Below are 24,008 nucleotides of genomic sequence, written 5' to 3' on the forward strand. Positions count from 1 at the left end.
AGGTCCTAAACGATATCTTAACCGCCATCGATAAGAAACATTACTGTGCAGCCGTATTCATTGATCTGGCCAAGGCTTTCGACTCTGTCAATCACCACATACTCATCGGCAGACTCGACAGCCTTGGTTTCTCAAATGATTGCCTCACCTGGTTCACCAACTACTTCTCTGATAGAGTTCAGTGTGTCAAATCGGAGGGTCTGCTGTCCGGACCTCTGGCAGTCTCTATGGGGGTGCCACAGGGTTCAATTCTTGGACCGACTCTCTTCTCTGCATACATCAATGAGGTCGCTCTTGCTGCTGGTGAGTCTCTGATCCACCTCTACGCAGACGACACCATTCTGTATACTTCTGGCCCTTCTTTGGATACTGTGTTAACAACCCTCCAGGCAAGCTTCAATGCCATAAAACTCTCCTTCCGTGGCCTCCAATTGCTCTTAAATACAAGTAAAACTAAATGCATGCTCTTCAACCGATCGCTGCCTGCACCTGCCCGCCTGTCCAACATTACTACTCTGGACGGCTCTGACTTAGAGTACGTGGACAACTACAAATACCTAGGTGTCTGGTTAGACTGTAAACTCTCCTTCCAGACCCACATCAAACATCTCCAATCCAAAGTGAAATCTAGTGTCATCAGTTTTGTCACCAAAGCCCCATATACTACCCACCATTGTGACGTGTACGCTCTCGTTGGCTGGCCCTCGCTTCATACTCGTCGCCAAACCCACTAGCTCCATGTCATCTACAAGATCCTGCTAGGTAAAGTCCCCCCTTATCTCAGCTCGCTGGTCACCATAGCATCACCCACCTGTAGCACGCGCTCCAGCAGGTATATCTCTCTGGCACCCCCAAAACCAATTCTTTCTTTGGCCGCCTCTCCTTCCAGTTCTCTGCTGCCAATGACTGGAACGCACTACAAAAAAATCTGAAACTGGAAACACCGATCTCCCTCACTAGCTTTAAGCACCAGCTGTCAGAGCAGATTACTGCACCTGTACATAGCCCACCTATAATTTAGCCCAAACAACTACCTCTTTTCCTACTGAATTGATTTATTTATTTTGCTCCTTTGCACCCCATTATTTTTATTTCTACTTTGCACATTCTTCCACTGCAAATCTACCATTCCAGTGTTTTACTTGCTATATTGTATTTACTTTGCCACCATGGCCTTTCTTTTGCCTTTACCTCCCTTATCTCACCTCATTTGCTCACATAATATATAGACTTGTTTCTACTGTATTATTGACTGTATGTTTGTTTTACTCCATGTGTAACTCTGTGTCGTTGTATGTGTCGAACTGCTTTGCTTTATCTTGGCCAGGTCGCAATTGTAAATGAGAACTTGTTCTCAACTTGCCTACCTGGTTAAATAAAGGTTAAATAAAAACATTTAAAAAGCACAAGCATTTTGATACACTCACTATAACATCTACTAACCATGTGTATGTGACCAATAACATTTGATTTGGGGGGGTGCCCTTTTCTGAAGAGACACACAGGACACAAACGGTCCTTCTGATCCTCAGAAGAACAAAAAATCTAAACATGGCCGCTTCTTGTGATCCTCACCGCCTTCACTTTACCCAGCATTCTCTCCACCTGTTTGGATATCTCAAATGGATTATTCAAAATTGGTAATCCAATCAGCTGCTCCTCATTAACAAAACGTACTCCTACAATATAAGGAAGGACATTCTCATCACTGTATACTACTATTCTTTTGGTCAATATTCCAATTCTCCTTGATTACCTCACCATTATATTCACACTCCACATATATTCACGCTCCGCAAACAGCATTTGCTTCCGCCGCCTTTTCTCCTAGCGCAGAGACCGTCGGACCTAACAAAGCATCATCAGCTAGTGAATCACCATGTTAGCTACATGAAGTAGCTAAGAGAAAACATTCAATGTAGCCAAATATTATAGGGTCCCCTAGGAAACACTTATCAACACTTTGGTTCCTACCCTATCACAATAACTCCTACATGGCATTTTAATTCATTGTCATTTCAAACAACACCGTATTCAAAGTGCCCACTATTATATTCTAATTATATGATTCCAACAGTTCACCCAAGTGTTTTGCTCTAAATCGCAAGTCAAATCACAATTGCAACATTTGGTTAAAAATAATGCCTAGATTGTTTGCCCACATCATGCAGCCCTATGTGGCAGTGTGGAAATTATCTCTAATGAGTGCAGGAAAAGCAGAAATGGATGAAAATGCTGAAATTTTGGGGGGGTTAAAGTTGAATTGAACAGTATAAAACAATCAGAATGTAGAAAGACGCATTGACATGCACGTGTTGCACCCTAGGGTCACGCACTACTCATAGAGCAAACTTTTATTATTAAAAAACATGAAATACTGTCAAAATACCGTCATACAGTCCTTTTTTTATACTGTAATATATTTTGGCCATATCGCCCAGCCCTACCCTTACTTCACATGGAAAAAGAAAAGCAACTTGTAGACTACCAGTTAATAAAACGGATTTTATCTCCACAAATGGATAATTAAATATAGAACACCTCCATTCTCCTGCAGCACGACAGGACAATCTACATTGTGTCTTCTGCAGACAGAGGTTGGAGATGCTTGCTGCAGCACACTTAAAGGACAACTCCACCCAAAAACTATATTCTGGTTTTTGTTTCATTAGTCCATTGTTTATTTAATCCCAAAATGTTTTGCATGTCAGTAATCAAGTTGACATGCAAAACATGTTGGGACTATATCAACAATAGACAAATGAAACAAATGCCAAAATATATTTTTTTCTTTAAGGATTTATTCGATTTACTGTGCACTACTTTTATGCACCACTATTGTGCACTACTTTTGACCCAGGACCCTGGCCAAAAGTAGTGCACTATATAAGGAATAGGGTACCATTTGGAAAGCATGTCAGGGCGATAAATCCACCAGGGCATCAGGAGGCCTGAGCTTATTGATTCTTACATAATGAACATTACTGCATCTGTTGATCTTTGTCTCCAGGGAAACTCTGTTGTTTCAGCCTTTCAGCCTTCAGCCAATAATGCAAAACAGAAAAAAACTCAGGATCTGTACCTCACTCTGTGTGCATCCCAAATGGCACCCTATTCCCTGTATACTGCACTACTTTTGTCAAAAAGGGATAGGGTGCCATTTCGAGCACATCCTCTATCAGTGCTGTACCCACAGAACAAACAGAAGCACACATACCCCAACCAGAGTCTGATGAAACCTCAGAGGACACCATCTTTTACTATAAAGATATTTAATTTCGACATTGGTGTGCCCCCTCAGAAAAGAGCATGGTGCATGACGCCTCTAGTCACACACATCCAAACACTGCTAGAGCTGCTTGTATTCAAGATACACTACATGCCCAAAAGTATGTGGACACCTGCTCGTCAAAAATCTAATTCCAAAATCATGGGCATTAATATGGAGTTGGTCCCTCTTTGCTGCTATAACAACCTCCACTCTTCTGGGAATGCTTTCCACTAGACGTTGGAACATTTCTGCTAGGACTTGCTCCCATTTGCCACGAGCATTAGTGAGGTCAGGCACTGATATTGGGCGATTTGGCCTGGCTCGCAGTCGGCGTTTTAATTCATCGCAAAACTGTTTGACGTGGTTGAGGTCAGGGCTCTGTGCAGACGAGTCCATTTCTACTAGACCGATCTCGACAAACCGATCTGCTTCAGAGTCCAATGGCGGCGAGCTTTACACCACTCCAGTCGACGCTTGGCATTGCGCATGGTGATCTTAGGCTTGTTTGTGGCTGCTCCGCCATGCATCCCATTTCATGAAGCTCCCGACTAATAGTTATTGTGCTGACATTGCTCCCAGAGGCAGTTTGGAACTTGGTAGTGAGTGTTGCAACAGAGAACAGACAATTTTTACATGCTCGTCAGATTTGGCAGGGCTTGCAAACCATTAGACTACAAAGGGAAGCACAGCCGAGAGCTGCCCAGTGACACGAGCCTACCAGACGAGCTAAACTACTTCTATGCTCGCTTTGAGGTAAACAACACTGAAACATGCATGACAGCACCAGCTGTTCCGGACAACTGTGTGATCATGCTCTCTGCAGCCGATGTGAGAAAGACTTTCAAACAGGTCAACATTCACAAGGCCGCAGGGGCAGACGGATTACCAGGATGTGTACTGCGAGCATGCATTGACCAACTGGTGTCTTCACAGACATTTTCAACCTCTCCCTGTCCGAGTTTGTAATACCAACAAGCAGACCACCACAGTCCCTGTGCCCAAGAACACTAAGGTAACCTGCCTAAATGACTACCGACCCCTAGCATTCACGTCTGTAGCCATGAAGTGCTTTGAAAGGCTGGTCATGGCTCACATCAACATCATTGTCCCAGAAGTATCCCTGTTGTATTCGGCGCATGTGACTAATAAAATCTTATTTGATTCATACCACCACTGGTGAAACCATGTTTTCAGCTGTTCGATGCTTTGGGATGAATAAACTTGGTTTAAGCTTAAATAGTGTCCGTCGAGTTCTTACTCTGATATTTAGAACATAAGAGGTAACTGAAATAGTTTTCAGAAAGAACATTCTGAAGTTTGGAACCTTGGTTTTTTTGTGTCTACATCTAATTTAGATGCTAGCTGTGGCATTCATTACAGTATATAATCCCAGGAAATGTACCATCTGACCATGTATGCAGCACTGTATGGTTTACACAAAATTGATTAAATACCCTATGGTTTACGAATAATAGTAATTATAATAATGGTAACACTTCCAAACTAACATGTTTTCCCAGCATTCCCAGAAAAACAGTGGCAATTCTTACTGAGTTGACTATCCTGGTAAAAAAAAAAAATGCATACATAAACATTAGAATTCTACAAAGTCTCGAAAAGAATCCCTCACTACAGGGGCCATAGAGTTGGCCTTTTCATCATAACCTATAGTATATAGCACCTAGTCCCCCTGTACCGGCTCTGTCTAATCTACTGCCTAACATTTACATCACCAGGTTGAGAAATGTGGGAGTGCCGTTGTTTGTTTTTAGTTTTTTTTCTCATGGACTGCACCGCTTGCAGTGGTCTCGCCCCTCTCAGAGGCGGGTGGAAATGTGCATTGAGAAAATATTTAGTTTTTCGTACAGAAGGCAGAGGGGAATATAAATCCCAGAAAGGGAAGGCTTTGTAGGAACAGATAACTGCACAGACATCAGAACACTTTGATCCTTCTCTTTTTGATCCAACAGATGCTGAATCCTGCTCTGAATAAAGTTCAGCGCACACAGAAGTCCTGCTTTTATATTAAGCAAAAGGTGGTTATTTTCATATTGGACACTAAAGCTATAGCATGAAGAGGATGAAGTTGTTAGTTGCCATTCACTTTAGATGAGCTGCAGCGTGAGTTTAGCATCTGTAGCCGTTTGTTTTTTTTGCATACTGTATCTATTTCAGGCATGAAAAAGAAATGGTCCATTTCAACCTCTCCTTCTCTCTCCTGATTGACTATTTTATTCCATGCAAATCAGTTTGCAATGCGACTCAACACACACATTTTTATGCATCCCCCAGGGGGAATGAATGAGAATGAATGTTATCTTTACAAAAAAATATGTTTCAGCTGGATACCATAGAAACACTATGGTATCCAGCTGAAATTCCAGATATCTAAATGTAGTTAGGATACAGTGTGCCAGTTTAACTAACCTTCTTAATTATTACATACTTAACCCAAGGTGTGCCACTCTAACATGCATGATAAGCTTAATTAATTCACCTTCACATCTCATCAAAAAACAAAAAGCTTTTCAGTATAACAAACATTTATGCACGAGGTCTATTAAATAACTTCTGTGCTGCCATTTGGAAAGGAGAGTCCTTATATCTCCTTGACTTGATATGAATTAAGTCCATCAGTGCTGCTCTACTGCTGTCTGATTAAAATAAAAATGGATTGTACTGATTCCCTAAAATGCTCAGGTTTTCCTCTGCCACTACTTGATGTGATAACAAAACCCCCAAAAGGCTTTTTTCAAATCTTATGACAGATTGTCAGTCTAACTGAGCTTTGTTTACTGCCGAGTGAATGTAAGGAAAGACATGACTGACACTTCCTTTGTTCAAACAAGTAAACAATGCAGAAAACACTCATTTGAATGACTGAAGGATGAAAACAATCAACATTGATAGTGAATGAAGGGAAACGGGAACAGATGACAGCATTGAGAGAATTTGTACAATTTATACTAGTTATTCTGCCCTAGATGCACTACACATATACACTGCTTGTTTTTATATTGAGACCCTCTTTTACCAGAGCCCTCTCTCACCATCTGCTCCCCTTGTTACTTTGCAGAAACAAGCTCAAGCTCTTCCCTATTTAGTGCACTGCTTTTGACCAGGACTCTTAGGGCTCTGGTCAAAAGTAGTGCACTATATAGGGTGCGATTTGGGATGCACACTGTCTCACGTGCCATTTGGCAGAAATAAGCAAGAAATGTTCTTATTTTTATTCATTTTTTATTACCTTGGCCAATCAACAACGTAGCTGTCCTTCGCTGCAAAGGTCACACGTCCGTCTTCTTAACGGTGGTACTCTAGTCTCCCTTTGTTGTTTTTTTAATCCCAAGGACCTATAAATATCACTCTGCTCTGGAGAATTGATGGCCTTCTAAGTGATTTTAAAGTGCCCTTTACACAGTGGGTGCATCAATATATTGACACTGGCCAACCGGTTTACTGGACAGAATCTGCCTCTTGGTCTACTTCACAGCCATCAAAAGAAGTGGACCAAAGTGCAGCGTGGTGAGCTTACATTTTCTTTTTATTTAAAATGTCATCAACAAAACAACAAACCAAAGCAACAACCGTGACGCTTACAGGGCTAAGTGCCACAAACAAAGTTAACTGAAAGGAGGGAAAAAGGGCTACCTAAGTATGATTCCCAATCAGAGACAACGATAGACAGCTGTCCCTGATTGAGAACCATACCCGGCTAAAACATAGAAATAAAGAAACATAGAAAACAAAACATAGAATGCCCACCCCACATCACACCCTGACCTAACCAAATAGAGAAATACAATGGCTCTCTAAGGTCGGGGCGTGACACACGTATGGCACACTGTTCCAGTAAGCATGTAGAGAATTGGGGGAGAGGTTGGTGGAATGAGTTCGCCTCTCTACTGACTTCCCAAATAAAAAACGCACAAGGGGTGGAAACAGTATGGCTTTAATGGTGCACTAAATGGTGGGAAAGGGCTCACATCCCAATGTGCAGTTATCTATAGAGACTGGGATCTCTCACACAAAACAATGCAGAACAGTTCTCTGTGGAAAATGGGATCTCTCACACAGAACAGGGCAGAACAGTTATCCATCTCAAAAAATAGCAAGCGATGATTGGGACTGGGGCCACCCCCATTGAAAGTAAAGGCTTTGGGTATAAATAGATGGGTTGGTTGTTTAGCAACAAAACTGACACGTACACAAATAGGGGGAAAAACACTCAGTGTACAACACATTAGCAACACCTTCCTAATATTGAGTTGCACCCCTTTTGCCCTCGGAACAGCCTCAATTCGTCAGGGGCACACATACACAATCCATATCTCCAATTGTCTCAAGGTTTAAAAATCCTTCTTTAACCGGTCTCCTTTTCATCTACACTGATTGAAGTGAATTAACAAGTGACAGAATCATGACAACACACTGCCTTCTGCCCAAAAGGAAGTGTGCAGATTGTTTTCGTGACATTGTCAGCTAACCTGTCTATAGGGCGGCTGCTATTGTAATAAATGGGTTGGATGGATGGCGCAGGGCTGGTGATTATTAAGAGTAAGCTATAAGGCTCAGAAGTTCATTTTGAAGAACACAGCGATCTGGGTCATTGGGACTGTATTCTCCTGTCTGATTACAGTGGTCCACAGAGAGCAGTTTTAACCATGGTGGAGACTTTGTTTGTGTCCCAAATGGTACCATATTCCCTATATACTGTAGCGCACTACTTTTGACCAGAGCTGGTCCCTGCACTATACAGGGATTAGGGTTCCATTTATAGTGCATCATTTTGTGGGGTCCTCATGCCCCAGTGGATAGCTATATTTCCCCTATTGCTTATTTGTACAGCATGCATGAATTGCTTATGAAGTTGTGCTAGAGTTACAGTATTTATGAAGGATAAATATATTCCTATAAAAGGTTTATTAGCTTTCAGAGTTTTACTTCCTGCTTCTAGTCAGTCTAGTCAGGACTGGAATCAACAAGCAGCCTATTAAAATTTTTCCCCCAAAAAATGACAACCTTTACCCTGAGCCTGATTTTGATGGATGTTTTCCCTAAACCTCAGAGCAGCCCAGTCGATACTGTAATATGTTACTGCTGCTAGGGAAGGTTAATATATGTGGTGTAACAACAAGGACACATATTCAAAACCACTCTGCGTCTCTGCCTGATTTGCACATCCATGTTAGGTGGTAGGCAACCTATATCCCAAGAGTTACAGGCTCCTGTCACCAAAATAACAGCCACATTTTGGCATTTGACCAAAATGCCAATCTCAGAAGTGATCTATGTTGTTAAGAGGACAGGTTGGCCATGTTGACCTACAGGTTCATGGGAGCCGTGCGATTAATCTGTTGTTTACACCTGCTACTTGAATTTAAAACTGACGTGAAGAGTCTAATAACAATAATTAGCTTTTATGAAATGTGCTTTGGGGATCTGAGAGTTTTTGATTGGTAGCCTAGTGGTACTGGAAATGTCACAGTCACAATTATGAACGACATGAAGGGCTGCCCTTTCTAAATTATTCAGGAAATGGTCAAAAGGACAAATGCTGATAACCACAAGCAATAAATACCAGCATGATGATTATACCATGGTAATAGAGTTTGATTGTAAATTCTTAGCTAGATGTTGATGACATCTCTACTGAAAGACTATCACAATTGTACAAATATATCATAAAGCACTGGTCTTTTTACAGGGCATTCGGAAAGTATTCAGACCCCTTGACTTTTTCCACATTGTGTTAAAGTACAGCCTTATTCTAAAATGGATTAAATTAAAATGTTTCCTGATCAATCTACACAGAATACCCCATAATGACAAAGTGAAACAGGCATTTCCGAATGCACTGTTTTTAAGGTGACACTTCATAAAACATTTTTCATCAAGTGTCAACATAAATAATGTTTGTTCCTAACTGTCAATGTATGTTCTTTATAATCAGCCTGGTCTCATAGACGAGACATAACATAGGAAAGGTAAATCCGGGACTCTCAAAAAAGTATGATATGTTACGTTTTGTATGGTTACATAAGACATAAGTTTACTTAAGGCAAAACTAAAGTAGTGTGCTTGGTCGGGCTGGATGGGTAGGCAAATGTCTAGCAACCCAGAGGTTGTGTATTTGAATCTCATCACAGACAACTTCAGCATTTTAGCATTTTAGCAACTTTGCAAACTACTTACTACTTTTTAGCTACTTTGCAACTACTTAGCATGTTAGCTAACACTCCCCCTAACCATTGAAAGTAACTCCTAACCCCAACCTTAACCCTAACCTTAACCCTTAGCCTAGCTAGCGTTAGCCACCTAGCCGGGTTTACTATGTTACGTCTAGCCCTAAGTCCAGGTTGTTTAAATATATAATATTGCGCCACACGCACGCATAATGCAAATGAGATGAATTGCCTCGTGTTTGCCAATGAAAATTACACATTGCATTAAGCTGGTAGCTTGTGGAAGTGAAACTCATTAATTATGTTGCTTCGAGGGATGCACTTCTCTTCGATTATGTGGAAAGAAGCTGAAAGACACAATTAGAGACAAGAAATGTGTGATCAGCATGTCTGTTTGAGCAAGACAAAAAGAAAAGAGGGAAAATGCTTTGCCTTGTTAATGAAAAAGATCTATCTTCTTGAAATGAATACGTTTCTGCTTCCTTTTTGTTCCCTGACCCCATTGACATCACCATCCCCCACAAATGATATACTGTTCATTTCACACTCCTACAGCCACTTAATTCCCAGTTTCACATTCTGACATCCTCTTTACTGCTACAGCAGTTAATTGCCTGAATTAGATGCTGTCTAAACCAAGGGCTTTGTTATCAACTTTTACTTGCCTTTGTGTGCTATAAGTGACAAACCGGCAAGAAATATAACAGTGTGCTTGTAGTCACTCTCAAAAGCTATTTCCTACACTACCTTTTCCATTGTTTCCAGTGCCTCAGTTTGTTACTTCCTTCTACTATATTTAGGCAGTAGGTTCTTTATCAAAGTGGTCTTTGAGTACTTATATTTTAAACACATTTTCCATACTGTTTGAATGCTACCCCTTTTGATACCCTTTCCATAATGCAGTGTTTCATACACACTTCAGGAGAAAATACCCTTGGCTAGTAGAATGTCACCCGGGCTAGTAGAAATTGTGGTCTACTAGCCCGGCTGGCCAGTGCCCAAAAATCCCTTCACAGTACAAGTTCTGACATAAAGATGAGCATAAATCACCATGCTGTAGCCTATCCTTATAATCAACATGGTGGAAGAACATGGTGCTGACGTTTGTGTTTCTACACTGCAACTCACAGGAGTTGCCACTTGGAGATGATGACTGCCTCACAGTGCCTCAGTGGTCTGTAATGGGATCTGATGTCTTCTAACGGGACCTCTGAACATGTTGACTTTAGAAGGGTGGGCTGAGCGCTCAAGTGGTAAAACGGATTATCTTGATAGCAAATCACGTTTCGAAAAACGCAGTGCTGCACAATTTGATGTTTGTTCGGCGTTAATGGTGGCATCCATGCATGAAGGAACATTGCACACAGTAAGGCAGCAGTAAGCAGAGCAGGGTCTTTTTTCTGATTGCCAAGTATGATTTAGGATTTCTTCTTCAGGCTTGCCAGAGCCAAAGTGATGCAATGCCTGTTATCAGTGCTCATTTATTGCCTCCCATTTTGCTATTTTTTTCACTTGGCAACAGAGCTTTTTGCTTTACCATGCTTCTTACTTTCCTCAAGTTTTGTTCAGAAGCTGTTTCATAGCTGATGGTTAAAAAAACAAACACCTGTTTATGTTTTGGTCTAGAGAGTGTTGTCAAACAGCTGAACAATGTTGATGATAACTCCCCTGTCTTTGTTCTCTGTCCAATCAGAGGTGCCGCCCAGTCCGGTGAAAAGTTCCCTGGAAACTACCCCGGTGACCTCTCCTCGGCAGCGCAGGGACTCAGACCGCTACTGCCAGCTATGCAACGCCTGGTTCAACAACCCAGGCATGGCGCAGCAGCACTACGACGGCAAGAAGCACAAGAAAAACGCAGCTCGCGCTGTCCTCCTGGAACAGCTGGGCAAGACCCTGGACATGGGAGAGATGAAAGGTACAGAACAGAGGAGGCCTGAGCCAGACTAGATACCTGGCAGTCTCTCTCTCGCTTTCTCGCTCTATCATGTCACACAGACAACCATGCAGCCCACTGCCTCACCCCCTCACTCCCACTTACTAACAGACAGGATTGTTACTTACCGTTGCTTCTGTGTGTAGTAACATTTATATATGAAAGTGTGTGTGTATTAACATTTATATATGATAGTGTGTGTGTGTGTGTGTTTGTGTGTGTAGTAAAATGTATATGAAACTGTGTATGTGTGTAGTAACATTTATATATGAAAGTGTGTGTGTATTAACATATATGAAAGTGTGTGTGTGTGTGTGTGTGTGTGTAACATTATGAAATTGTGTGTGTGTGTGTGTGTGTGTGTGTGTAGTAACAATTATATATGAAAGTGTGTGTGTGTGTGTTTGTAGTAAAATGTATATATGAAAGTGTGTGTGTGTGTGTGTAGTAACATTTATATATGAACGTGTGTGTGTGTGTGTGTGTGTGTGTAACCTAGTTATATGGAATGACACAGGAAAAAGCCATGACAAATGACAAGGTCTTACAGTAAGTAAGAAAATAGAACCCTGTCTACTAGAGTGCATCAAATCTATTGTGCATCCAGCATGAGGAAATCTGCATGTACCTTACTGGGATCTAAAGGCATAGAGGAAAATACACGGCACAAATGAACTTGTCAGTTTTGCATTGCTGGTCTAATAGAATATGCGTGTCAGCTGAATTCTCGTGACTATTACAGGTATTTGAGAAATGCCCAGGTATATGGTCAGTATGTGCTGTCATTAATTTGTACACTTCATGGCATTTATTACACTATTTAGTATGACACTATCATCTATTAAACGGGGAGCTGTTTAGAACCAATATCCTTTGATTGATGTTAAATAGAAGGCTCCTATTGTTCCGGCTGTGTTGAATACAGCCCTCCTGATATAGCTAGTGTCTGCTTCTATGCCAGCCAGAGAGAGCCACAGTGCAGAGGCTCGGTGTTGCTACGTACCCTGACTTGATAAGCCTGTTTCGGGCTGTTAATGTTGGAGTGGGGAGGGGGAATGGTGCTCTCACTCCTCTCACTCTTACTATCTCCTACCCACAATATGTCAATAACAATTACAGAATATTAGTCCAGCAGCAGGCTGCTGTGGTGGGGGGGGAAAGGTACCAGGGCAGCATGAAGAGCCCAGAATGTTGTAAAGTTAAGTAGTGCATGAGCAGACATAATGTGGGATGTCTCTTCAGTCATGTCTGATTAGAGATGTAACTTAGCCCCCTAACTACGAGTCGTATTGATACTTATGACTGATAGGTGGGCTCTGCATTGTCAGGGGCGAATTGGGATGCTCCGTGCAAACCAGTCACAACTGATTGAAGATGTACTGTTGCTTAGCTACTTAACTCCCGGTGTTATTGATGCTCACAGCTGGTAGGTGGGTTATGTCTTATCAGGGATGAATTTGGAGGCTCTGTGCTGCCCAGTCACATCTGATTGGAGATTTAGCCTTGTCCTAGTACTAACTCCAAGGATGATTATTCACGCTTGAGATTAACATGAGTCTTCGCTGACTCCACACTTTGAACTGCGTTGTTACGTACACCTCTTGGAGGAGGGAATACAACACCCTGCAACATCTCAACTCACTGTGGAGTGAAAACGTATGTGATTATAGGTGTGGGGAAGGATGACAGAGGTAGAGAAAAATACAGTTAACAGGGAATTTATTATTCCTTAACACGGTAAAGTGGGGAACAGGGGCTGGGCGGAACCAAAGAAAGTAAAAGTTAGAGTCCCCTCTCCTACCTTCCCACTTCTTACCTAACTTTAAACACCACCTGGCACTCTAACCAAAATTCAGGGGGTGGTCCGCCCAGGTCTTACCTAGTGTGCATAGACAGATTAAATACTACGAGTTATGTATGCCCATAGGCCTCTTGCCTAAACACTCCCAAGGTGCATTCCCCTTCCCACCCTGGGAACAAATTAATAATTACCAATAATTTAAGTGAAAAAATGTAATTAACCCAAAACACTAAGTCCTATTGGCATACACATACCTCTGGAGGAGCGGCTAAAAAAAAATGATATCCACAAAACTTTTATTGACAGCCACAGCAATCAACACAGGACATAAAAATAAGCTATTTTCGCAAAGGAACACTGGCTTTTATCAAGCTGGAGAACGATTTGGTAATGAAGAGACAAGAGGGAGGGGTCAGAGCTCCAATCAGCGATGGGCCGACCAATCAGCTGCTTCTGGAATCCAGGAAGCCATTTCCTGAAATACACACACATACAAACCCACAACAACACAGAAACCGGGGGACGTAACATGCGTGATCATTTCATGTTAAGTATAATGCCTCCCAAAGCTGTCCTTGTTTCTCAGACAGTTCTGTCCCTGAATATCTCCTGAATGCTCTCTCCCAGACAGTTCTGTCCCTGAATATCTCCTGAATGCTCTCTCCCAGAAAGTTCTGACCCTGAATATCTCCTGAATGCTCTCTCCCAGAACGTTCTGACCCTGAATATCTCCTGAATGCTCTCTCCCAGACAGTTCTATCCCTGAATATCTCCTGAATGCTCTCTCCCAGACAGGCACTGCTTGAAGTAGATGAGCCATAATTCAAAGCCAGCTTCATTTTCATTGGCTTCTTTTTCTGTACTTTGTGTCTAACAGAGTGTTTCCCCAATGTCACTATAGTCATTATGGGGGGCAGAATTCGACACTCGCAGCCTAGTGAGCGTGATTATCAATTAGGTGATTATCAATTAGTAATGAAGTGGCAAATCATCCTAACAGGCAGAACTAGTGTTGTGTGGATGGAGAGGAAGCAGGAGCAGCCAGGGCAAATCACAGCACAGCGGGCAGGGATTTTTTATCTATTTTATTTAACTAGGCAAGTCAGTTAAGAACAAATTCTTATTTTACAATGACTGCCTACCCCGGCCAAACCCTTCCCTAGCCTGGACAACGCTGGGCCAATTGTGCGCTGGTTGGATGTGATACAACACAGGATCGAACCAGGGTCTGTAGTGACGCCTCTAGCACTGAGATGCAGTGCCTTAGACCTCTGCGCCACTCAGGAGTGTTGGGCTGGGCTGCTTAATTCATAGGGCTGCAGAGCCAGTGTAGGCAGGCTCATCTTTCACACAAATGCATCCAAATGAAATAGCACTTCTCTTTTCCCTCTTTGTTCTTTTTTGTCCTGCCTCACATAATTGTCCTGTCCTTGCACATTGTTTTACAGTTGTCTGATGTGGGATGGCTATTAAACCAACAATTGTAGATGGAAATCTGTCAGTTGTGACTTTTCCATGCAGTTCATTAAATATTCATTGAGTACCTATTGAGAAGAGCATTTGATAGATTTTCTGTACATTGGTTGGTGGTTATACAGCTCAGTAGTGGTATTGTTTCTGAGAAATTAGTGAGTGAGCGCACAGCACACTGCTGTGTTTACCCAAAGGCTGCCTCACAAATGGCACCCCATTCCCTATATAGTGCACTACTTTTGGTGCCATTTAGGATATAACCACAATGTAGGCCCCCAACCTATTAGTACTCTGTTCTGTTTTCTGTAGAAGATGAGACTCCAGAGGAGGACCTGCCCACTTCTCTCTCTGCTCTGATTTACCAACAGCCTTTTGTTTTTGTTTTCTCACCATCCCAAATCAAATCAAATATTATTGGTCACATACACATGGTTAGCAGATGTTAATGTGAGTGTTGCGAAATGCTTGTGCTTCTAGTTCCGACAATGCAGTAATAACCAACAAGTAATCTAACTAACAATTCCACAACTACTACCTTATACACACAAGTGTAAAGGGATAAATAATATGTACATAAAGATATGAATGAGTGATGGTACAGAACGGCATAGGCAAGATGCAGTAGATGGTATCGAGTACAGTATATACATATGAGATGAGTAATATAAGGTATGTAAACAAAGTGGCATAGTTTAAAGTGGCTAGTGATAGATGTATTACATGAAGATGCAGTAGATGATATAGAGTACAGTATATACATATACATATGAGATGAGTAATGTAGGGTATGTAAACATTATATTAAGTGGCATTGTTTAAAGTTGCTAGTGATACATTTTTCCTGTCAATTTTCATTATTAAAGTGTATGGAGTTGAGTCAGTACTCAATGTTAGTGATGGCTGTTTAACAGTCTGATGGCCTTGAGATAGAAGCTGTTTTTCAGTCTCTTGGTCCCTGCTTTGATGCACCTGTACTGACCTCGCCTTCTGGATGATAGCGGGGTAAATAGGCAGTGGCTCGGTGGTTGTTGTCCTTGATGATCTTTATGGCCTTCCTGTGACATCGGGTGGTGTAGGTGTCCTGGAGGGCAGGTAGTTTGCCCCCGGTGATGCGTTGTGCAGACCTCACTACCCTCTGGAGAGCCTTACGGTTGTGGGCGGAGCAGTTGCCTTACCAGTGATACAGCCCGACAGGATGCTCTCGATTGTGCATCTGTAGAAGTTTGTGAGTGCTTTTGGTGACAAGCCAAATTTCTTCAGCCTCCTGAGGTTGAAGAGGCGCTGCTGCGCCTTCTTCACAACGCTGTCTGTGTGGGTGGACCAATTCAGTTTGTCCGTGATGTGTACGCCGAGGAACTTAAAACTTACGACCCTCTCCACTACTGTCCCGTCGATGTGGATAGGGGGGTGCTCCCTCTGCTGTTTCCTGAAGTCCACAATCATCTCCTTTGTTTTGTTGCCATTGAGTGTGAGGTTATTTTCCTGACACCACACTCCGAGGGCCCTCACCTCCTCCCTGTAGGCCGTCTCGTCGTTGTTGGTAATTAAGCCTACCACTGTAGTGTCGTCCGCAAACTTGATGATTGAGTTGGATGCGTGCATGGCCACGCAGTCGTGGATGAACAGGGAGTACAGGAGAGGGCTCAGAATGCACCCTTGTGGGGCCCCAGTGTTGAGGATCAGCGGGGGCGGCCCGTCAGGAAGTCTAGTACCCAGTTGCACAGGGCAGGGTCGAGACCCAGGGTCTCGAGCTTGATGACGAGTTTTTTAGGGTACTATGGTGTTAAATGCTGAACTGTAGTTGTCACGCCCTGGTCAAAGTATTTTGTGTTTATCTTTATGTATTTGGTCAGGCCAGGGTGTGGCATGGGTTTTTTTGTAATTGTGGTGTGTTTGTCTGGGGTTTTGGTGGTGGTATTGGGATTGTAGCTTAGTGGGTTATCTAGCAAAGTCTATGGCTGTCTGGAGTGGTTCTCAATCAGAGGCAGATGCTTATCGTTGTCTCTGATTGGGAACCATATTTAGGCAGCCATATTCTTTGAGTTTGTCGTGGGTGATTGTCCTTAGTGTCCTATGTGTACTCTCGGTTAGTCTGCACTAGATAGGCTGTTTCGGTTTCGATTACGTTTATTGTTTTGTGTAGTGTTCGTGTTTCTTCGTTTGATTAAACATGAATCTAAATCGACACGCTGCAGTTTGGTCCGACTCTCCTTCATCACCACTAGAAAACTGTAACAGAATCACCCACCACCAACGGACCAAGCAGCGTGTTAACAGGCAGGAGCCACAGGAGAGGCAACAGAGGCAGCAGCAGCAGGAGCAGCAGCAGCTGCAGTGGGAGAGGCTGCACCACCTGGAGAAATGGACATGGGAGGAAGAACTGGACGGTAAAGGACCCTGGAATCAGCCTGGAGAATATCGCCGCCCCAAGGAAGAACTGGAGGCGGCGAAAGCTGAGAGGCGCAGATATGAGGAGGCAGCACGGCGTAGCGGATGGAAGCCTGAGAATCAGCCCCAAAAATGTCTTGGGGGGGGGCTCAGGGAGAGTGTGGCAGAGTCAGGAGTCAGACCTGAGCCAACTCTCCCTGTTTATCGTGAGGAGCCGAGGAGGAGACCAGAACCAGAGCCGGTGTTGGAGGTGAGCGAAACAGAGACTGTGAAGGAGTTAATGGGGAAATTGGAGGAGAGAGAAATGAGGGAGTTGCTGTGTTGGTGCTTTTTGCATGGAATTCGCCCGACGGAACGTGTTGGGGATTTGATGGCACATGGGTTAGCGCTCCATACTCTTCCTGAGGTGCGTGTTAGTCGGCTGGTGAAGTTGGTGCCAGCCTCACGCACCAGGCCTCCTGTGCACATCCCTAGCCTTGCACGTCCTGTGCCAACACTGCTCTCAAGATCTCCAGTACGCCTTCACGGTCTAGCCCATCCTGTGCCACCTTCACACTCCAGTCCTCCGGTAGCAGCTCCCCGCACCAGGCTTCCTGTGCGTGTCCTCGATCCAGTACCACCAGTTCCAGCACCACGCACCAGGCCTTCAGTGTGCCTCGCCTGTTCAGCGCAGCCAGCGCTTTTCTCCTCTCCTGCGCTGCTGGAGTCTCCCGCCTGTTCAGCGCAGCCAGAGCCTTCCTCCTCTACAGCGCTGCCGGAGTCTCCCGCCTGTTCAGCGCAGCCAGAGCCTTCCTCCGACACAGCGCTGCAGGAGTCTCCCGCCTGTTCAGCGCAGCCAGAGCTGCCAGTCTGCATGAAGCAGCCAGAGCTGTCAGTCTGCATGAAGCAGCCAGTCTACATGAAGCAGCCCGAGCTGCCAGTCTGCATGAAGCAGCCAGTCTGCATGAAGCAGCCAGAGCTGTCAGTCTGCATAGAGCAGCCAGTCTGCATGGAGCTGCCAGTCTGCAAGGAGCTGCCAGTCTGCAAGGAGCTGCCAGTCTGCAAGGAGCTGCCAGTCTGCACGGAGCTGTCAGTCTGCACGGAGCTGTCAGTCTGCACGGAGCTGTCAGTCTGCACGGAGCTGTCAGTCTGCAAGGAGCTGTCAGTCTGCAAGGAGCTGTCAGTCTGTAAGGAGCTGCCAGTCTGCAAGGAGCTGCCAGTCAGCACGGAGCCGCCAGAGCGGTCAGTCTGTAAGAAGCCGCCAGAGCTGTCAGCCTATATGGAGCAGCTAGTGCCGCCAGTCTGCCCAGCACCGCCAGTCTGCCCAGCGTCGCCAGTCTGCCCAGCGTCGCCAGTCTGCCCAGCGTCGCCAGTCTGCCCAGCGTCGTCAGTCTGCCCAGCGCCGCCAGTCTGCCCAGCGCCGCCAGTCTGCCCAGCGCCGCCAGTCTGCCCAGCGCCGCCAGTCTGCCCAGCGCCGCCAGTCTGCCCAGCGCCGCCAGTCTGCCCAGCATCGCCAGTCTGCCCAGCATCGCCAGTCTGCCCAGCGCCGCCAGTCTGCCCAGCGCCGCCAGTCTGCCCAGCGCCGCCAAGTCTGCCCAGCGCCGCCAGTCTGCCCAGCGCCGCCAGATCTGCCAGTCAACCAGACTCTTCCAGATCTGCCAGTCAACCAGACTCTTCCAGATCTGCCAGTCAATCAGACTCTTCCAGATCCGCCAGTCAGCCGGGATCTGCCAGAACTGCCAGTCAACCAGGATCCACCAGTCGGCCAGGATCCGCCAGTCGGCCAGGATCCGCCAGAACTGCCAGTCGGCCAGGATCCGCCAGTCTGCCAGGATCCGCCAGTCTGCCAGGATCCGCCAGAACTGCCAGTCGGCCAGGATCTGCCAGTCGGCCAGGATCTGCCAGTCGGCCAGGATCTGCCAGTCAGCCAGGATACACCAGTCTGCCAGGATCAGTTAGATCCGCCATTCAGCCAGGATCCGCCAGTCTGCCAGGATCCGCCAGTCTGCCAGGATCCGCCAGTCTGCCAGGATCCACCAGTCAGCCAGGATCCACCAGTCAGCCAGGATCCGCCAGTCAGCCAGGATCCGCCAGTCTGCCAGGATCCACCAGTCAGCCAGAATCCGCCAGAAGTGCCAGTCAGCCAGGATCCGCCAGTCTGCCAGGATCCGCCAGTCAGCCAGGATCCACCAGTCAGCCAGGATCCGCCAGAACTGCCAGTCGGCCAGGATCCGCCAGTCTGCCAGGATCTGCCAGGATCCGCCAGTCTGCCAGGATCCGCCAGAACTGCCAGGATCTGCCAGTCGGCCAGGATCTGCCAGTCGGCCAGGATCTGCCAGTCAGCCAGGATCCGCCAGTCTGCCAGGATCAGTTAGATCCGCCATTCAGCCAGGATCCGCCAGTCAGCCAGGATCCACCAGTCAGCCAGGATCCGCCAGTCTGCCAGGATCCACCAGTCAGCCAGGATCCGCCAGAAGTGCCAGTCAGCCAGGATCTGCCGGAACCACCAGCCAGCCAGGATCTGGTAGATCCATCAACCTGCCTGAGCTTCCTCTCACTCCTGAGCTTCCTCTCACTCCCGAGCTTCCTCTCACTCCCGAGCTTCCTCTCACTCCCGAGCTTCCTCTCACTCCCGAGCTTCCTCTCACTCCCGAGCTTCCTCTCACTCCCGAGCTTCCTCTCACTCCCGAGCTTCCTCTCACTCCCGAGCTTCCCCTCGGTCCCGAGCTTCCCCTCGGTCCCGAGCTTCCCCTCGGTCCCGAGCTACCTCAGTCCAGTGGGGCCCGTTGTTAGGTTTCCTAGGCCAAGGTTAGCGGCGAGGGTCGCCACTCAAGGGACACTAAGGAGGTGGACTAAGACAATTATGGAGTGGGGTCCACGTCCAGCACCAGAGCCGCCACCGCGGACAGATGCCCACCCAGACCCTCCCCTACAGGTTTAGGTTGTGCGTTCGGGAGTCCGCACCTTAGGGGGGGGGTTCTGTCACGCCCTGGTCAAAGTATTTTGTGTTTATCTTTATGTATTTGGTCAGGCCAGGGTGTGGCATGGGGTTTTTGTAATTGTGGTGTGTTTGTCTTGGGTTTTGGTGGTGGTATTGGGATTGTAGCTTAGTGGGTTATCTAGCAAAGTCTATGGCTGTCTGGAGTGGTTCTCAATCAGAGGCAGATGCTTATCGTTGTCTCTGATTGGGAACCATATTTAGGCAGCCATATTCTTTGAGTTTGTCGTGGGTGATTGTCCTTAGTGTCCTATGTGTACTCTCGGTTAGTTTGCACTAGATAGGCTGTTTCGGTTTCGATTACGTTTATTGTTTTGTGTAGTGTTCATGTTTCTTCGTTTGATTAAACATGAATCTAAATCGACACGCTGCAGTTTGGTCCGACTCTCCTTCATCACCACTAGAAAACCGTAACAGTAGTCAATGAACAGCATTCTCACATAGGTATTCCTCTTGTCCAGATGGGTTAGGGCAGTGTGCAGTGTGGTTGCATCGTCTGTGGACCTATTGGGGAGGTAAGCAAATTGGAGTGGATCTAGGGTGTCAGGCAGGGTGGAGGTGATATGGTCCTTGCCTCGTCTCTCAAAGCACTTCATAATGACGGAAGTGAGTGCTACGGGGCGGTAGTCGTTTAGCTCAGTTACCTTAGCTTTCTTCGGAACAGGAACAATGGTGGCCCTCTTGAAGCATGTGGGAACAGCAGACTGGGATAAGAATTGATTGAATATGTCCGTAAACACACCAGCCAGCTGGTCTGCGCATGCTCTGAGGACGCGGCTGGGGATGCCGTCTGGGCCTGCAGCCTTGGGAGGGTTAACACGTTTACATGTTTTGTGAAGGAGAGTCCGCATGTTTTGGTTGCGGGCCGTGTCAGTGGCACTGTATCGTCCTCAAAGCGGGCAAAAAAGTTATTTAGTCTGCCTGGGAGCAAGACATCCTGGTCCGCGACGGGGCTGGTTTTCTTTTTGTAATCCGTGATTGACTGTAGACCCTGCCACATACGTCTTGTGTCTGAGCCGTTGAATTGCGACTCTACTTTGTCTCTATACTGACGCTTAGCTTGTTTGATTGCCTTGCGGAGGGAATAGCTACACTGTTTGTATTCGGTCATGTTTCCGGTCACCTTGCCCTGGTTAAAAGCAGTGGTCTATCACTCATCTATTTTTGCTCCCATTTCACCCTCTGTTTGTTACCAATCCTAAACCCTACTAAACTCACTATTATCCTCTATCATCCTAAACCCTACTAAATTCACTATTATCCTCTATCATCCTAAACCCTACTAACCTCACTATTATCCTCTACCATCCTAAACCCTACTAACCTCACTATTATCCTCTACCATCCTAAACCCTACTAACCTCAATATTAACCTCTACTATCCTAAACACTGCTAACCTCAATATTTCCCTAAACCCTGCTAACTTCACACTATGATCATCTGGGTACAGCCATGGTCTCTGGTTTTACATTTCCCTGCAGAGTTGAGACTTCATGGGGCTTTGTAAAGCTGCACTACATACTGCACTGCCTGCCTCTAAAAGGGTGTGTGCATATGTTTCATAGCTACCTACTTGTATACACTATACAGCACCTTACAGTGATCTATAGCATAAGGGCTTATGTAATATGTATGTATCGTAGCTAGCTATACCTGCATACGAGGCCCTCTGTTCCACTAGGAGCTGGAAGAAATAACTATACTGTACCTGCATACAGTTCCTAGGTTATCTATACCATACAGGCTTATGTCATCTGTATGTACTGTACAATATGTACTGTTAACTTGACTGTACCCTATTTCTTATGTAGTGCACTACTTTTGACCAAGGCCCATACGGCTCTGGTCAAAAGTAGTGCACTATGTAGGGAATAGGGTGCCATTTGGGACATAATCCACATCACCTCCATACATCAATTAATGTAATGTAGGGAAAATGTAAGCAAGAACCAAGACAGTCCAATCTACCCCGGTTAGTTCATGATGTATAGTATTGAATTGCTGCAGTCTATTTTAGAGACTGCTCATGGTGCTTTGTTTCTTTATAAAGTCCTTTTTTGGAAGTAACAGAAGATGATGAATGGTGTGAGTCACATTCCAAAACATGTTTCCCTGCTAGAAGAGCAAAAACTTTTCTTATTATTGTTATCATATAAAATTGAAATATAGCTTCTACTTCTAAGTTGTTCTTTCTCTTCTAAGATAAGAAATAAGTTTCTCTATTATTATTACTGTTATCATCTAATATATACATATAACTTTGGGTTATGGAGGAGGAGGTGCATTATCTACACTATATTCCAACATCATGGGCATTACTATGGAGTTGGTCCCACTTTGCTGCTATTATAGCCACCACTCTTCTGGGAAGGCTTTCCACTAGATGTTGGAACATTGCTGCGGGGACTTGCTTCCATTCAGCCACAAGAGCTTTAGTGAGGCTGGGCACTGATGTTGGGCAATTAGGCCTGGCTTGCAGTCGGCGTTCTAATTCATCCCAAAGGTGTTTGATGGGGTTGAGGTCAGGGCCCTGCGCAGGCCAGTCAAGTTCTTCCACACCGATCTTGACAAACCATTTCTGCATGGACCTCGTTTTGTGCATGGGTGCATTGTCATGCTGAAACAGGAAAGAGCCTTCCCCAAACTGTTGCCATAAAGTTGGAAGCAAAGAATTTTTTAAAATGTAATTGTATGCTGTAGCATTAAGGTTTTCCTTCACTGGAACTAAGGGGCCTAGCCCGAACCATGAAAAACTGCCCCAGACCATTATTCCTCCTCCACCAAACTTCACAGTTGACACTATGCATTGGGACAGGTAGCATTCTCCTGGCATCCGCCAAACCCTGTCGGACTGCCAGAAGGTGAAGTGTGATTCATCACTCCAGAGAGTGCGTTTCCACTGCTCCAGAGTCCAATGGCGGCAAGCTTACACCACTCCTGCCGACACTTGGCATTGTGCATGGTGATCAAAGGCTTGTGTGCGGCTGCTCAGCCATGGAAACCCATTTCATGAAGCTCCCGAAGAAACAGTTATTGTGCTGAGGTTGCTTCCAGAGGTAGTTTGGAACTCGGTAGTGGGGGTTGCAACTGAGGAAAGATTATTTTTACGAGCTACGAGCTTCAGCACTTGGAAGTCCTGTTCTGTGACCTTGTATGGCATACCACTTCGCAGCTGAGCCATTGTTGTTCCTAGACTTTCCACTTCACAATAACTTACAGTTATTACAGTTGACCTGGGCAGCTCTAGCAGGGCAGAAATTAGACTAACTGACTTGTTGGAAAGGTGGCATCCTATGACGGTGCCGTGTTGAAAGTCACTGAGCTCTTCAGTAAGGCCATTCTACTGCCAATGTTTGTCTGTGGAGATTGCATGGCTGTGTGCTCGATATTATACACCTGTCAGCAACGGGTGTGTCTGAAATAGCCAAATCCACTCATTTGAAGGGGTGACCACATGCTTTTGTATATATATATATATATATAATGTGTATTCAATCTGAATATAATGGTGTCTGTTGCTGTGGCAAAGCGTTGGACCAATGAGTCTGAGAGATGTGGTTCTATCTAGACTAGAACACTGCAGTAATTTATGACAAGAGAAAGACAAAATAGGAGATGGTGCCATTTTCTTGTTTCCATTGCACAGGCAAATAATGGCAGTTCTCCCAGGGGCTACCTCGGTATAAGCCCCTGGCTCCATGGACTGATGACACACATTTATACAATTGCTCTCGCTTTGATAGACTTTTCCTCCCTCCAGTCAAACTCATCATATCACTGAGTTTGTATGCAAACCAAATGGCACCCTATTCCCTATTTAGTGCGTTTGACCGGGCCCATAAAAGTATTGCACTATATAGGGAATAGGGGTGCCATTTGGGACCCATCCTGAGACTGTAGACTGCACTGCAACCCAGACCAATTTGTTTTAACTAACACTGTAAGGAGATTTACTCTTCTCTACTGTATGTTCCATGTG

General features: G+C 45.2%; 1 protein-coding gene across 1 annotated transcript in view; it reads left to right on the forward strand.

Annotated features, from left to right (window-relative positions):
* Positions 1-24,008, forward strand: part of LOC112262663 (zinc finger matrin-type protein 4-like) — a 197,164-nt gene that overhangs the window by 132,302 nt on the left and 40,854 nt on the right. The window contains exon 5 of the mRNA XM_024438336.2: positions 11,150-11,371. Coding sequence (XP_024294104.1) covers positions 11,150-11,371 — 222 coding nt within the window. The remainder of the gene's footprint in view (positions 1-11,149; positions 11,372-24,008) is intronic.

Source organism: Oncorhynchus tshawytscha, linkage group LG12 (genome assembly GCF_018296145.1).
Source record: "Oncorhynchus tshawytscha isolate Ot180627B linkage group LG12, Otsh_v2.0, whole genome shotgun sequence".
In the NCBI taxonomy this organism is placed as follows: Eukaryota; Metazoa; Chordata; class Actinopteri; order Salmoniformes; family Salmonidae; genus Oncorhynchus; species Oncorhynchus tshawytscha.